This window comes from Salmo salar, chromosome 27, assembly GCF_965601325.2.
Source record: "Salmo salar chromosome 27, fSalSal1, whole genome shotgun sequence".
In the NCBI taxonomy this organism is placed as follows: Eukaryota; Metazoa; Chordata; class Actinopteri; order Salmoniformes; family Salmonidae; genus Salmo; species Salmo salar.
The window spans coordinates 31,982,501-31,999,492 of record NC_138317.1 but is presented as its reverse complement, the minus strand read 5'-3'; the positions used below and the strand labels follow the sequence as shown (position 1 = coordinate 31,999,492).

The following is a 16,992-nucleotide window of genomic DNA, read 5'->3' as shown; positions in this document are numbered from 1 at the left end:
GCCATAGTGGCGAAGTAAATACAATATAGCAATTAAAACACTGGAATGGTAGATTTGACAGTAGATGAGTGTGCAAAGTAGAAATAATGGTTGTGCAAAGGAGCAAAATAAATAAATAAATACAATAGGGGAAGAGGTAGTTGTTTGGGCTATTTATAGATGGGCTATGTACAGGTGCAGTGATCTGTGAGCTGCTCTGACAGCTGGTGCTTAAAGCTAGTGAGGGAGATAAGTGTTTCCAGTTTCAGATATTTTTGTAGTTCGTTCCAGTCATTGGCAGCAGAGAACTGGAAGGAGAGGCGGCCGAAGGAGGAACTGGCTTTGGGGGTGACAAGTGAGATATACCTGCTGGAACGCGTGCTACAGGTAGGTGCTGCTATGGTGACCAGCGAGCAGAGATAAGGCAGAACTTTACCTAGCAGGGTCTTGTAGATGACCTGGAGCCAGTGGGTTTGGCGACGAGTTTGAAGCGAGGGCCAGCCAACGAGAGCGTACAGGTCGCAGTGGTGGGTAGTATATGGGGCTTTGGTGACAAAACGGATGGCACTGTGATAGACTGCATCCAGTTTGTTGAGTAGGGTGTTGGAGGCTATTTTGTAAATTACATCGCCAAAGTCGAGGATCGGTAAGATGGTCAGTTTTACGAGGGTATGTTTGGCAGCATGAGTGAAGGATGCTTTGTTGTGAAATAGGAAGCCAATTCTAGATTTAACTTTGGATTGGAGATGTTTGATGTGAGTCTGGAAGAAGAGTTTACAGTCTAACCAGACACCTAGGTATTTGTAGTTGTCCACATATTCTAAGTCAGAACCGTCCAGAGTAGTGATGCTGGACGGGCGGGCAGGTGCAGGCAGCGATCGGTTGAAGATCATGCATTTAGTTTTACTTGTATTTAAGAGCAGTTGGAGGCCACGGAAGGAGAGTTGTATGGCATTGAAGCTCGTCTGGAGGGTTGTTAACACAGTGTCCAAAGAGGGGCCAGAAGTATACAGAATGGTGTCGTCTGCGTAGAGGTGGATCAGAGACTCACCAGCAGCAAGAGTGACATCATTGATGTATACAGAGAAGAGAGTTGGCCCAAGAATTGAACCCTGTGGCACCCCCATAGAGACTGCCAGAGGCCCGGACAACAGGCCCTCAGATTTGACACACTGAACTCTGTCGGAGAAGTAGTTGGTGAACCAGTCGAGGCAATCATTTGAGAAACCAAGGCTGTTGAGTCTGCCGATGAGGATGTAGGGATTGACAGAGTCGAAAGCCTTGGCCAGGTCAATGAATACGGCTGCACAGCACTGTTTCTTATCGATGGCGGTTAAGATATCGTTTAGGACCTTGAGCGTGGCTGAGGTACACCCATGACCAGCTCTGAAACCAGATTGCATAGCGGAGAAGGTGCGGTGGGATTCGAAATGGTTGGTGATCTGTTTGTTAACTTGGCTTTTGAAGACCTTAGAAAGGCAGGGTAGGATAGATATAGGTCTGTAGCAGTTTGGGTCAAGAGTGTCCCCCCCTTTGAAGAGGGGGATGACCGCAGCTGCTTTTCAATCTTTGGGAATCTCAGACGACACGAAAGAGAGGTTGAACAGGCTAGTAATAGGGGTTGCAACAATTTCGGCAGATCATTTTAGAAAGAAAGGGTCCAGATTATCTAGCCCGGCTGATTTGTGGGGGTCCAGATTTTGCAGCTCTTTCAGAACATCAGCTGACTGGATTTGAGAGAAGGAGAAATGGGGAAGGCTTGGGCGAGTTGCTGTGGGGGGTGCAGTGCTGTTGACCGGGGTCGGGGTGGTCAGGTGGAAAGCATGGCCAGCCGTAGTAAAATGCTTATTGAAATTCTCAATTATAGTGGATTTATCGGTGGTGACAGAGTTTCCTATCCTCAGTACAGTGGGTAGCTGGGAGGAGGTGTTCTTATTCTGCATGGACTTTACAGTGTCCCAGAACTTTTTTGAGTTTGTGTTGCAGGAAGCAAATTTCTGCTTGAAAAAGCTAGCCTTGGCTTTTCTAACTGCATGTGTATATTGGTTTCTAATTTCCTTAAAAAGTTGCATTTCACGGGGGCTGTTCGATGCTAATGCAAAACGCCACAGGATGTTTTTGTGTTGGTTTAGGGCAGTCAGGTCTGGAGAGAACCAGGGGCTATATCTGTTCCTGGTTCTACATTTCTTGAATGGGGCATGCTTATTTTAGATGGTGAGGAAGGCATTTAAAAAAAATAACCAGGCATCTTCTACTGATGGGATGAGGTCGATATCCTTCCAGGATACCCGGGCCAGGTCGATTAGAAAGGCCTGCTCGCTGAAGTGTTTCAGGGAGCGTTTGACAGTGATGAGTGGAGATCATTTGACCGCAGACCCATTACGGTTGCAGGCAATGAGGCAGAGATCGCTGATATGATGTCACAATGGTGTTGTAATTTTGATGTAGCACTGATATGATGTCACAATGGTGTTGTAAGGTTGGTGTAGCACTGATATGATGTCACAATGGTGTTGTAAGGTTGGTGTAGCACTGATATGATGTCACAATGGTGTTGTAAGGTTGGTGTAGCACTGATGTGATGTCATAAGGATGTTGTAAGGTTGGTGTAGCCATGGCATGCATATATAATGTAACAATGATGATGTTGTTTTGTCACAATGCTGCTAGAAAAAGGGTCTAGCCATGTATGATGTCACAATTATTTCAAAATGTTGATACTGTAGCTCTGAGATTAGGTTACAGAGCCTCTTTTTATAATGTTACATTGTTAGTGTTGCTTTATTATGATGTCAGTAAAGCAATGTTTTTGTGATGCAGTGATGTCAGATTGAACATTGTTCTTCCGTATAAAGGAGCAACAGACAGCTCACCTCAACAGTGTTAGAGAAAGGCGTCTGTCTCAAATGGACTCCATTAAACAAACCATAATCCCAGATTTTCTGGGTTGTTTCTCTTTAAGTGTTTGCTTTGGGGCTGTATGCTCTCCCTGTGTTATGATTTAACTATCAGAAATGTTGTGCTTGGCTCTCCACATTTTCCACATTAAATGTTGTGTTACGTTTTTTGCCCTTGGGAGGGAGAGCAGAGATTACAGCTAATGAATTTCATCTGGTGGGAGGGAGAGCTCCAAACTGGCCTGATCACTGGCTAGACTTTTCTGAGATGGACCTGTCTGGTGTTATGACTTGTCTTCATTGGTGTTGTCTTCTACTAAACAGTGATGGATGGATGGATGGATGGATGGATGGATGGATGGATGGATCGACTGATTGATTGTTTCCACTCTCTGATGTGTGAAACACCATGTCAGAACTCGCTCACGTCAGTCAGTCAACCAGTCAGTCAGTCAACCAGTCAGTCAGTCAGTCAACCAGTCAGCCAGTCAGTCAACCAGTCAGTCAGTCAGTCAGTCAACCAGTCAGTCAGTCAGTTAACCAGTCAGTCAGTCAACCAGTCAGCCAGTCAGTCAGTCACTCAGTCAGCCAGTCAACCAGTCTTCAGTCAGTCAGTCATTCAGGCAGGGCCAATCAATCAGTTTGTTTACTCCTCTCCTCTGTTTTTATGATAATCAACATCTCCAGTCAACTGTCATTATAATAATCAGGAGTGGCATTGAGGAGAAGACTGATAGCAGTAAACACAGCTGCATACCCAGACCCGGACCCATGTGACAGTGAATGTGGTCTCCCGCTGTGACAGTGAATGTGGTCTCCCCCTGTGACAGTGAATGTGGTCTCCCGCTGTGACAGTGAATGTGGTCTCCCGCTGTGACAGTGAATGTGGTCTCCCGCTGTGACACTGAATGTGGTCTCCCGCTGTGACAGTGAATGTGGTCTCCCCCTGTGACAGTGAATGTGGTCTCCCGCTGTGACAGTGAATGTGGTCTCCCGCTGTGACAGTGAATGTGGTCTCCCGCTGTGACAGTGAATGTGGTCTCCCCCTGTGACAGTGAATGTGGTCTCCCGCTGTGACAGTGAATGTGGTCTCCCGCTGTGACAGTGAATGTGGTCTCCCCCTGTGACAGTGAATGTGGTCTCCCGCTGTGACAGTGAATGTGGTCTCCCCCTGTGACAGTGAATGTGGTCTCTCGCTGTGACAGTGAATGTGGTCTCCCCCTGTGACAGTGAATGTGGTCTCCCGCTGTGACAGTGAATGTGGTCTCCCGCTGTGACAGTGAATGTGGTCTCTCCCTGTGACAGTGAATGTGGCCTCTCGCTGTGACAGTTAATGTGGTCTCCCGCTGTGAAAGTGAATGTGGTCTCCCGTTGTGACAGTGAATGTGGCAACCATATCATTTACATGGCCTTTCCGGAAAATTACAGCAATGTCTCCTCTGCTGATGTCTAACGGAATGGGTACCGTTGGTTGTGTTGTGAGTTTATTGTGTAAATGGTGGTTAAGCAATGTCATGAAGATAATGTATGATCTGTGAAGAGACACAATGTTGTGAAAGTTGTTACAGTACGTGGAGTCCCTGTTGCCCAATGTGGTGAACATTCATATCCATGCACATTCGATGTCCACAGAGCATTGCCTTCTCTCCCTTGCACCACAATATACCTTAAGTGCAGCATTATCAGTGAAAATCTGTGAGGCAGACATCCGACTTGTAGCCTAGAACATGCATCTCTGGATGCTACACAGCTTTGTGAGCGCTGACTGAGGTCATTGTGAAACTGGCAGGGAAGTGTATCCCTTACAACACCTTTATTTCTAACCCACCCTAGCATTGAACCACTCTCTTGTCAGTCCTTTCAATGTCTTTGGCATTTACTTGGACCTGACTGATGCCGAGCTCCTCCTGACTCACCAGAGGTTCCTGTTTAGGTTCCCTGCTGCCATACAGAAAAGGAGTGTTTCTCTGTGTGTCAAGATACAATTGCTCCATTTGACTCATTCAGAGGAAAGTAAATGAGATCACGACTTGGTATTTCATTGAAAGTATTATTTCTGGAAGGTTTATTGAGCAGAACACGAGCAGTAAGGAATTACCATTTACAGCACTGGGAGCAGAGAGAGAACAGAACAACGGAACAGGGGAGCAGAGAGAGATGGAGAGTGGGAGGGGGAGAGGGAGAGAGAGATGGAGAGAGGGTTGGAGAGAGGGAAACAGAGCGATGAGAGAGGGAAAGGGGAGAGAGATGGGCGGAACATGGGGACAAAGAGAGAGAGAGAGAGAGAGAGAGAGAGAGAGAGAGAGAGAGAGAGAGAGAGAGAGAGAGAGAGAGAGATTAGACCCAACCAAATCGCGAGAAAACAAAAAGATAATTACTTAACTAACAAAAAAACAGAGCAAACTAGAATGCTATTTGGTACACAGTGGGATAATACCTGACCACTGTGACTGACCAAAACTTAAGGAAAGATTTGACTATGTACAGACTCAGTGAGCATAGCCTTGCTATTGAGAAAGGCCGCCGTAGGCAGACCTGGCTCTCAAGAGAAGACAGGCTATGTGCACACTGCCCACAAAATGAGGTGGAAACTTCCTAACCTCCTGGCAAATGTATGACCATATTAACTGGGGGGTGGGAAATATTAGAGACACATATTTCCCACAGATCCACACAGAATTCCAAAACAAACCCAATTTTGATAAACTCCCATATCTACTGGGTGAAATACCACAGATTTGTGACCTGTTGCCACAAGAAAAGGGCAATCAGTGAAGAACAAATTTATGTTAATTTATTTTCCCTTTTGTACTTTAACTATTTGCACATTATTACAACACTGTATATAGATATAATATGACATTTAAAATGACTTTATTCTTTTGGAACTTCTGTTAGTGAAACGTTTGCTGTTAATTTGTATTGTTTATTTCACTTTTGTTCATTATCTACTTCACTTGCTTTGGCAATGTTACCATATTTTTCCCATGCCAATAAAGCCCTTAAATTGAAAATTGAGAGAGAGAGAGAGAGAGAGAGAGAGAGAGAGAGAGAGGAGAGAGAGAGAGAGAGAGAGAGAGAGAGATTTCGTCTTTGTCAAAGATTTACATTGTCAAATGTAAGTTTATGGTCTGTCCACATGACCTGCTTGGGGTTCTTGATCCACTAATTCTGGTGGGCTGGAATAAGTCAGAATATTCAACCAAAAACTTGATGAATATCAAATAAGTAAATAACATAATTACATATTATTTATTGATGGATTTATACTGAGAATCATAACAATCAACTTCATCCAGCCCCTGTCAACTCATTACCTTTCACTATTCAAACTCACTTATCATTATTATTCCAACAGGCAATTACCAATGTCGACTTTTAAATAATCATTGTGGTGCTCTGAAATGATCTGTCAAAACAGTATTATACTGTATTTGGGCCATTGTAGGTTTTTCTGTCCTTGGTAAATATTTTCCATCAGTTATTTTTATTTTTCCTTCTTCCTGTATACAAACGCATGCATTCAGCCACACGCATGCATTCAGGCACACGCATGCATCCAGGCACACGCATGCATTCAGGCACACGCATGCATTCAGGCACACGCATGCATTCAGGCACACGCACCCACAAATATACTGTGGAGAAATTGAAAGAGTATAGAGGGAGAGCGAGAGAGAAACATGGCTTTGGTGCCACCTAGTGGAAAAGTAAAGTTATGCATTTCAGATGATAGGAAATGACGCGTCCCAGTTCCCACCAATCAGCACTCGCAGCGCAGAATTCGAAAGTCAACCAGTAGAGAACGGATTTGTGACTAGTTATTTGACCACGTTATGAGAATTCCTTGTGAAATATACTGATTTGAGTTACATTTCACTGTACTGTTTATAACTGAGGAGGTAAGTCAACATTTAAAACGTCGGTATATGTGATATTACGCAGTTTATTCCATGTATTAGCAATGGAGACGCTGCTAGCGGAGTTGCTAGCGTAGCAGATCAACAACAACATTCAACCCTGAGGACGGGTTCTAACGTAGACACCTTAGACATGTCATACTCTCTTGTGTTCTGCCAGTTACGTACAACCATGGCGAGGGAACGGGGACAGAAGAAGTCTTTCCAGCAAAGCCTGAATGACATCAAGGAAAAGATGATTGAGAAGAGGAACAAACGCCTGGCAAGCGCCTCTGCAGCCAACAGGGGACGGTCCAAAAGGATCAACAGAACCAGTGGTAATACGGTTCACATAATATGCCAACCAGTATCATGTTGAAGATGGTAATGTAAACTTAAGCATCATGGTAGTTAACCTAAAATCTGGTCAATTGGACGTAGCTATACCTACTAGTTATCTAGCTAGCTACTATAGTAATTTCACAACTCATATGGTGGTTACCCTTTGAAGAGGAGTCTATCTCAGCTAGCGCCCTCTTCTCTTTACAGCGGGCAACGTGAAGCCAATTATCCTGAAGAACGTGCAGATCAATAACAAAGCCCTGGCTCTGGCCCTGCAGGCCGAGAAAGAAAAGGTGAGGCAGGCCAACGGTATCATCCTACAGATGAAGAGGGAGCAGCAGGCCCTCTTCCTCCACCTCCTCATGCTCAAGAAGAGGCTGAAAGATCAGGAGGCTCAGGCCAGTAATGTACAGGTATGAAGCTGCCTGAATGACTGATTGGGTCAAACTGAGTAACTGCTATGGGTGCTTTTCATCACAGAAAGTTGTTCACTTCCCTTTGTGTGTGTGTGTGCGTGTGGCTTAGACTGGACCTGCACAGCTCCTTGCTGAACCACCAAAGCCAGTGGACACCTCCAGGTGAGCTATTCAAATATCATATCAACTGAATGCATCATATTTCTCACATTCAAAGAGCCACTGTTTAATGTCCAGTGTGCTTCATCCCATCTCCTGTCACCTTGTGAATGTCATCAATTCCTCCCTGAAATGTCAAACTTTTCCCTTTTTGTTCCTTTTGTGCAGGAGAATTCAAAGCCGAGCTGCTCTGGAAGATCCTGTGAAGGACGAAGCCCCACTCTCACCAATCAGCTCAGGTATATGAAATGACATTTACCAGACAAACCATTCTAACAGATTTGAACTGTTAGGGCTTTCACTCCAGAATTGTGACGTTACTTTGGATAATTAGACAGAAAATCACGACAACAATGTGCACGTCTGTTAGGATGTGTCACTTTTAATGAACCATCCATGTCGTTGACAAAGAGATCCATTCTCCTCCCTCAGAGCCTCAGTTTCCTAAAGGGGCGGGACAAAGCGAAAGTGACGGGCAAGTGGAGTTGCCAAAGACAGTGGGTGTGAGACGTCGCCGGGTGGAAGGCAGAGGGAGGCGATCTGAGCGTGTGCGGAAAGGGCGCCGTTCCTCGTTCTATGAGCAGAACCACAGCGCCCCTCCAGAACCTCTCATACAGAAAGAGACTGAGGTCGTAGTGGAGAGCCTGGTTCTAAACGCCAGGAGAGGCCAGAACCACATAGAGGAAGTAAAGATGGAGAGAGGCAATCCGATTGGCTCAGAGGAGTTCCAACAGCACTTCACCCCAGAGCCCCCGGCTAAACCAGCAAATCAACAGCAGCAACCCCGGAACAAAGTGAAACAGGCCCATCTACCGCGGCCTAAACTCGAACTGGCTGCACGCAAGCAAGAGAGGGGCCTCAAACCGGACCGCCCCCCTCTGAAGAAACCCTGGGAGACCTCTAAACCCAGAGCACGGTCCAAGAGCCGGGACCGCTCGGCCACACGGTCCAGAACCGGGGCGGCCTCCGCTGCACCTCTCAACACCTCCCTCAACACATCTCAGGGATTCAATGACACTTTTGACTTCGACTGCGAGGACGGGGTACACCTCACCCCCTTCAAGAGTAGCGGACCCAAGGATAACCCCCGAGACACACCCATACAGGAGGTGGAGAGGGGACAGAAACAGAACCCGAAGAGGACTCTGTCATCATCTGAGTCCAGTTCATCTTCGTCTTCTGAGTCAGAAGACAGCCCCTACGTTCCTCAGAAACGGAGGAGACGGAGCCCCCAGGACCAGGTCAAGCCCACCCTCGCTCGTAGAGCCAGAGGTCAACCCTCCAAAGCAGCTACAGACAAGGAGAACGGCCCCCCATCCAAACCAGAGTTGTTACATGGTGAGCATCTAACTGTTAACGTAGACAATTAGGATGACTGTCTTTGCAATTACTAATCAGGTACCTTGATGGTTGCTCTGAATCATTGCTGTAAATCTTCAACTTGTGTGCAGGTAACATACAATTATAGTAGGCACAGATGTAGATATGAGGGCTATAGGTTTCCACATATTCTAATATAGAAGAGGATATGCTATTGTGTCTGTTTAAATAGTTGTTCATCTCCTGTGTCTAGTATCCAGAATGGAGGTCAGTCCCACCCCTGTGGTCCTTGACAAACAACGCAAGGAGGAACCAGAAAGGAGACAGAGCTCGATTTGGATGCAGCCGTTGTCTGTGGTTGCCATGGATGTTGCCTTGGAGGCCAGCTCGTCTGAGTCAGAGGGTAGTCCTTACGTTCCTCAAAGCCGTGTCGTACGAAAGACACAGGGCCACGCAGAGCAGGCCAAGCCCACCCCTGCTCGCAGGAGACGGCCCTTTAAAGCAGCCAGATACAAGGAGAACGTCCCCCCTCCTAAACGACAGTTGTCACGTGGTGAGCAATGAACAACGTACAGATTATACGTGCTGTTATAGGAAGATAGGTTATGTGTTGTATCTGCTGCTTATCACCTGTGTCTATCCAGTCACCAGAGTAGAGGCCAGTCCCACAGCTGGGCCCGCTGAGGTCCCTGAGACAGAACTCCAACTCCCAGAAACCCCTGGGAGTGTCTTTGTTGACAGTCCTGGTCCAATGGAAGATCAGGGTCTTGAGGGCCACCCAGGTAAGTGGGCATGCTTGGAATGGTAGATAGTCTATTGCCATGACTGAGGCGTCGTCACAAATGGAACCTTATTCCCTATGTAGTGCACTATATAGAGTTTAAGTCAGAAGTTTACATACACTTAGGTTGTAGTCATTAAAACTCATTTTTCAACCACTCAAAAATGTCTTGTTAACAAACTATAGTTTTGGCAAGTCGGTTAGGACATCTACTTTGTGCATGACACAAGTAATTTTTCCAACAATTGTTTACAGACAGATTATTTCACTTAAAATTCACTGTATCACAATTCCAGTGGGTCAGAAGTGTACATACACTAAGTTGACTGTGCCTTTAAACATCTTGGAAAATTCCAGAAAATTATGTCATGGCTTTAGAAGCTTCTGATAGGCTAATTGACCTCATTTGAGTCAATTGGAGGTGTGGATGTATTTCAAGGCATACCTTCAAACTCAGTGGGAAAATCAAAAGAAATCAGCCAAGACCTCAGAAAACAATTGTAGACCTCCACAAGTCTGGTTCATCCTTGGGAGCAATTTCCAAACGCCTGAAGGTACCACGTTCATCTGTACAAACAATAGCACGCAAGTATAAACACCATGGGACCACACAGCCATCATACCGCTCAGGAAGGAGACGCGTTCTGTCTCCTAGAGATGAACGTACTTTGGTGCGAAAAGTGCAAATCAATCCCAGAACAACAGCAAAGGACCTTGTGAAGATGCTGGAGGAAACAGGTACAAAAGTATCTATAGCCACAGTAAAACGAGTCCTATATCGACATAACCTGAAAGGCCACTCGGCAAGGAAGAAGCAAAACTGCCATAAAAAAATACAGACTACGGTTTGCAACTGCACATGGGGACAGAGATCGTACTTTTTGGAGAAAAGGTCTGGTCTGATGAAATGAAAATACAACTGTTTGGCCATAATGACCATTCTTTTGTTTGGAGGAAAAAGGGGGATGCTTGCAAGCTGAAGAACACCATCCCAACCATGAAGCACGGGGGTGGCAGCATCATGTTGTTTTGCTGCAGGAGGGACTGGTGCACTTCACAAAATAGATGGCATCATGAGGGAGGAAAATTATGTGGATATATTGAAGCAACATCTCAAGACATCAGTCAGGAAGTTAAATCTTGGTCGCAAATGGGTCTTCCAAATGGACAATGACCCCAAGCATGCTTCCAAAGTTGTGGCAAAATGGCTTAAGGACAACAAAGTCAAGGTATTGGAGTGGCCATCACAAAGACCTGATCTCAATCCTATAGAAAATGTGTGGGCAGAACTGAAAAAGCATGTGTGAGCAAAGAGGCCTACAAACCTGACTCTGTTACACCAGCTCTGTCAGGAGGAATGGGCCAAAATTAACCCAATTTATTGTGGGAAGCTTGTGGAAGGCTACCCGACATGTTTGACCCCAGTTAAACAATTTAAAGGCAATGCTACCAAATACTAATTGAGTGTATGTAAACTTCTGACCCACTGGGAATGTAATAAAAGCTGAAATAAATAATTCTCTTTACTATTATTCGGACATTTCACATTCTTAAAATAAAGTGGTGATCCTAACTGACCTAAGACATTTTTACTAGTTTTAAATGTCAGGAATTGTGAAAAACTGAGTTTAAATGTATTTGGCTAAGGTGTATGCAAACTTCCGACTTCAACATGTATATAGGGATTAGGGTGCCATTTGGGACACAAGTGAAAAGTTGTAAATGATGATGGTGGTTGTGTTCCAGAGCACCACAGACAAGATAAAGAGGAGGCTCTGCTTCCCGTCACTCCAGGAGTGGAGGAGGAGATGATGAGGATCGGCAATGTCCTGTCTGGTTTCAGGGACTCCTCCTGTGAGTCTCCTGGGATACCGACCTGCAGCACCCCCCAGAACCACGTCTCACACATCCCCAAAACATGCAAGAGGACAGGTACAGCCCAGTTAGCTGCTTAGGGCATGTTAATGAATGATGCTAAATCAGTGTCCTCTCATTCTTTCACACTACACTTACAGTACCAGTTAAAAGTTTGGACACGTCTATTCATTCAAAGGTTTTTCTTTATTTTTACTGTTTTCAACATTTATTTTTATTTATTTGTTTATTTTTATCTATTTTCTTTTTAGTTTATTATTATTCTTTTTCATTTAATCTTTATTAAACTAGGCAAGTCAGTTAATAACATTCTTATTTAAAATGACGGCCTAGGAACAGTGGGTTAACTGCCTTGTTCAGGGGCAGAACGACAGATTTCTACCTTGTCAGCTCAGAGATTCGATCTAGCAACCTTTCAGTTACTGGCCCAACGCTCTAACCGCTAGGCTACCTGCCGCACATTGTAGAATAATAGTGACGATATCAAAACTATGACGTAAAACATGGAATCATGTAGTATCCAAAAAAAAGTGTTCAACAAATCAAGATTTATTTTATAGTCTTCAAAGTAGCCACCCTTTGCCTTGATAACAGCTTTGTACACTCTTGGCATTCTCTCAACCAGCTTCATGAGGAATGCTTTTCCAACAGTCTTAAATGAGTTCCCACATATGCTGAGCACTTGTTGGCTACTTTTCCTTCACTCTGCGCTCCAAACCATCTCAATTGGGTTGAGGTCGGGTGATCGTGGAGGCCTGGTCATCTGATACAGCATTCCATCACTCCCCTTGGTAAAATAGCACTTACACAGAATGTGTGTTTTGAGTCATTGTCCTGTTGAGAAACAAATGATATTCCCACTAAGCGCAAACCAGATGGGATGGTGTATCGCTGCAGAATGCTGTGGTAGCCATGCTGGTTAAATGTGCCTTAAATTCTAAATAAATCACTGACAGTGTCACCAGCAAAGCACCCCCACACCATCACACCTCCATGCTTCACGGTGGGAACTACACAGGTAGAGATCATCCGTTCACCTACTCTGCATCTCACAAAGACATGGCGATTGGAACCAAAAATCTCACATTTGGACTCATCAGACCAAAGGACAGATTTCCACCAGTCTAATGTCCATTGCTCGCTTTTCTTGGCCCAAGCAAGTCTCTTCTTCTTCTTATTGGTGTCCTTTAGTAGTGGTTTCTTTGCAGCAATTCAACCATGAAGGCCTGATTCACCTGAGTCTCCTCTGAACAGTTGATGTTGAGATGTGTCTGTTAGTTGAACTCTGAAGCATTTATTTGGGCTGCAATTTCTGAGGCTGGCTACTCTAATGAACTTATCTTCTGCCGCAGAGGTAACTCGGTCTTCCTTTCCTGTGGCGGTCCTCATGAGAGCCAGTTTCACCATAGCACTTGATGGTTTTTGCAACTGCACTTGAAGAAACATAAGACCTTCATGTCTAAAACTAATGATGGACTGTCATTTCTCTTTGCTTATTTGAGTTGTTCTTGCCATAATATGGACTTGGTCTTTTACCAAATAGGGCCATCTTCTGTATACCACCCCTACCTTGTCACAACACAACTGTTGTGTCCACAAATTAACTTTTAACAAGTCACACCTGTTAATTGAAATGCATTCCAGGTGACGACCTCATGAAGCTAGTTGAGAGAATGCCAAAAGTGTGCAAAGCTGTCATCAAGGCAAAGTGTGGCTACTTTGAAGAATCTCAAATATAAAATATATCTTGATTTGTTTAACACTTTTTTTGGTTACTACAATATTCCATATGTGTTATTTCATAGTTTTGATATCTTCACTATTATTCTACAATGTAAAAACAAAAAACATGGAATGAGTACGTGTGTCCAAACTTTTGACTGGTACTGTATATGTTAAACATGAGCAGTGTTCTTCTTCTCTGAACACTATTTGGCTGTATCTTAATATCTCTTCTCTCATTCCTCCACCTCTGTCTGAAACACTGGTCCACTGCTGTCAATATCTACCGAAACATTATAGTTTCCCCCCAACGTTTCTGCGCTGACAATTCACTTTGTCCTCGCACCACAGGTGGGCTTAGTGTCAGAACTGGGCGGAGCTTCACTCTGAGTGATGTGACCAATCTTACCCCTGCAGCCTATCGGAAGTTCTCTTTAAAGAGCTCCCGCCCTTCAGACCGATGTTCCACCCTTGTCCCCGGCCGCAAGAGGCGGTCCACGATGACAGTGGACTACAAAGAGCCATCGCTGCACGCGTGAGTATTAAAAGTGAAAGGGGAATTCCAAGGGAATTTTTGAAATGTGTGGGTTTCTTTCTTGGTTTACTGCTCAAATGTTTTTTGAAAATGACAACACGTAACTCTTACAGAGCGTAACTCTCTCCCATTAATTTCAATGAACAACGAGTGAAAGCAGCAGTACACAACATGTAAACAGCTAAATAACCTATTATTTCTGTAATGCCCCAGTGTTGCTCATGCCAGTCATTTTTGAAGAGAATCTCTCTCTCTTTACCACCATCTCTTATCTCTCTCTTATTTCCTGTCCTGCAGAAAACTGAGACGTGGAGACAAGTTCACAGACACCAAGTTCCTCCTCTCTCCCATCTTCAAACAGAAACCCAGGAAGTCCATGAAGACTCGGCTGTCGTTGGAGAAATACAACGAGTCATTTGTGGGATGTCGCTGACATGTCTTCACATTGAACACACGTTTTACCCATTCATATTAGTTTGAGAGGATTTTTTGTTGTGAATACTTAAGTCTGTGTCCCACATGTTAGTTGTTTTTGTCCAATGAAATGGAGAACAGCTTTAATTGTCGATTCTTTGTTGTTCACCGTATGCTGAATTTGGCCAAATCATCATGGGCATTGGTGACATTCAATCAAATCACCCAAAAAATGTGTTCTCTATCTCGATGACTGTATGGATTGTTAGCCACCTGTAGAGGGCAACATCAGATAAATATTCTGTTTGAGAAGACGTCAACCACAACATGTACCTTCACCTATGGTTGTTTTCATTTGGCTGTTGTAAATAGTGTATATTTAGCTTGCCTTTTCAAGATCTTTGAATATGTATTCTCTACATGGCCCTGTTTTCATGTGTAACATGTTTTGATTTTATAATAATAAACTTTCAGTCCATAATCCCTATTCAGCTGAGTGTTTATTGTCCCGTACACACTCAGGTTATACAACACTTTGACTTAATGGTCGTGATACAAGAGAGATTGCATGAAAATTCTGTCACACGTCACAACCATAGTGACAAGTGCGTTGTACATGAGTTCTACAAACGGAATGTGAACAGGTCTGTTGTAAGGATGTGGATTTCTACGTTCCAGAGTTCCTGTCGTATCATAGGAGAATGGTGGGAGCTGAATGGAATAGCTGTAATGGAATGAAACGGGGTTTCCATGTGTTTGATACCTTTCCATACATGCCATTACAATGAGCCCGTCCTATAGCTCCTCCCACCATCCTCTGACCATTTTTGTGGGTTTTCAAGTGACAAAAGTCTAACTCAATGGCTTTTGAAATTCGTACTACCTTTTGAAAGGCAAGTGTATAGAAAGGTCATCAGGCCAGTAGGGGGATGGCACTGCATTTGTATCAATGTTGCGTGATAGAGGTAAAGGTCATTTGCAATTGAGCCGAAATACGCAAGATGAATGCAAGGAACATTGCCTTTATATTTCAATCACTTTGTAACGCCGAGCTTCCGTCATATGGATTGAATAGAACCCTTATTGTCATGAATGCATACATTTTACGTATCGGTGGCCCCTGGAATCAAACCAACAAACCTGACACTAGAAGTGCCATGCTGTTCAATCATTTAGAATGTCAGTAGATTTGAGGTGTGATTCGTTAAAGTATGTTGGCTAAGGTTGGATAACAAAAGCTGCACTGGGATTTGAACTGGCAACCATGTGTCACAACCTGTTTTTAACCCCCTCCATTCACCTCCAACCTACACCCCTTGCAAACAAATTGTCACTAAGCTCTTCCCAGCTCCAGAGGTGGTCAGGAAGATCTGATCACAATCAGTTATTTTACTCATCTACACCGGTCTAAACGTGTGGGCTCAATTAGAATATGGAAACGACAGGAGCATGTTAGTGCCATGTACAAACAGGGCTTTTGCTCTACATAGATTTGCAAAGATCTGAACTTCTCAGTCAGTGTAATTTGCAGCAGCAAAAACAACTCCAATCCATTATTTTCACTTCTATTTTAATTAGTCTATAAAATCGGTTATAACTACGGCATTAAAAGCAATAGTACAAAGGCCATGTAATAACTCCTCCAGACATATCACAAAATCCAGATTTATCCTATAGTTTAAAAAGTACAAACATCTTTATACAAAACAGAAAAACAAGATAGTACTGCAATCTCCATTTGCTAGACAGAAATAATTAGGCAAAATAAATTAAGACCTTTTGTTAAGCATTATTCCTTTAAATTATAGCACATAAATAAGGATGAACTATACATGGTTAAATTAGCCATAGCGTGCATTTCCCTAAAAACACAAAACAGCTCGATGGAAAACAAAAATGTTCTTATTCACCATGTGGTGCTGAATAGTTGCTTGAAAAATAAATAAGTGCTTTTTCATGGTCACCTTTTGCCTTATGAGACTTTTTACATGGACAAGCAAGACGGGTAACTTATATACAGTACATTGAAAATATATATTAAATAATTCAAGAGGTTTAACCTCTTGAATTACTTAATGTATACATACGGATTTGAAATATAATTTTCCTTTTTTTGGCAGGATGAACTCTAATAACATACATAGAAACTTTGACCTCATACATTCTGAGACACAGACCTCATGTGTACACTCACACGCGCGTTAGGTAACACACACATACACATTAAAACTAATTACTGATTACTATGACTCCTGAGGAGAGGTTTCCCCTAGGTACAGATCAAGGATCAGCTTCCCATCCCACAATCATAACTGTTACCATTAGTAGGGAAAATGCAAAACTGACCCAAGATCAGTGTCTAGTGGCAACTTCACCCTACACCATTACGACCCAGTAAGACCAATCTGGAGACGGACAGACTGAATGGCTGAGTAATTGACTGGCTGACTATCCCTCCCCGTTTCTCCCAGGCAGTCCAGTTGTTCACAGATGTGACGTCTACATGCAGTAGGACTCTGAACAGATGTAGGACCCTGAACAGATGTCGGACTCTGAACAGATGTTCGGACTCTGAACAGATGTCGGACTCTGAACAGATGTCGGACTCTGAACAGATGTCGGACTCTGAACAGATGTCGGACTCTGAACAGAT

The 16,992-nt window shown here is 43.9% G+C and overlaps 2 protein-coding genes across 4 annotated transcripts in view; one reads left to right on the top strand and one right to left on the bottom strand.

Annotated features, from left to right (window-relative positions):
- The first annotated feature begins 6,641 nt into the window (after window positions 1-6,641).
- Window positions 6,642-14,826, top strand: sgo1 (shugoshin 1). 2 transcript variants are annotated; one of them, XM_014178409.3, is made up of 11 exons: window positions 6,642-6,778; window positions 6,957-7,113; window positions 7,325-7,530; window positions 7,643-7,695; window positions 7,861-7,931; window positions 8,125-9,030; window positions 9,266-9,565; window positions 9,657-9,794; window positions 11,540-11,725; window positions 13,808-13,925; window positions 14,223-14,826. In XM_014178409.3, exons 2-11 carry the CDS (start codon window positions 6,969-6,971, stop codon window positions 14,356-14,358), a joined length of 2,259 nt encoding a protein of 752 aa, XP_014033884.2. In that variant the 5' UTR covers window positions 6,642-6,778; window positions 6,957-6,968; the 3' UTR covers window positions 14,359-14,826. The 2 variants fall into 2 exon arrangements, with proteins under 2 accessions (XP_014033884.2, XP_014033882.2); XM_014178407.3 differs by having other exon boundaries at window positions 13,742-13,925.
- A 1,066-nt stretch (window positions 14,827-15,892) lies between these two features.
- The window catches only part of LOC106588888 (histone acetyltransferase KAT2B), a 16,914-nt gene continuing 15,814 nt past the window's right edge, over window positions 15,893-16,992 (bottom strand). For both annotated transcript variants that reach the window (XM_014178405.3, XM_014178406.3), the window contains exon 18: window positions 15,893-16,992. This exon is cut by the window's right edge and continues 562 nt beyond it. The gene's annotated coding sequence lies outside the window, so the exon portion shown is untranslated.

Excerpts from the sequence above, each read along its gene's own strand:
- sgo1 (XM_014178407.3), top strand. The coding sequence starts at position 6,969 with ATGGCGAGGGAACGGGGACAGAAGAAGTCTTTCCAGCAAAGCCTGAAT. Across the intron at positions 9,031-9,265 it reads CAAACCAGAGTTGTTACATG|TATCCAGAATGGAGGTCAGT; the intron begins GTGAGCATCTAA and ends TCCTGTGTCTAG. Across the intron at positions 11,726-13,741 it reads CAAAACATGCAAGAGGACAG|GTGGGCTTAGTGTCAGAACT; the intron begins GTACAGCCCAGT and ends CTCGCACCACAG.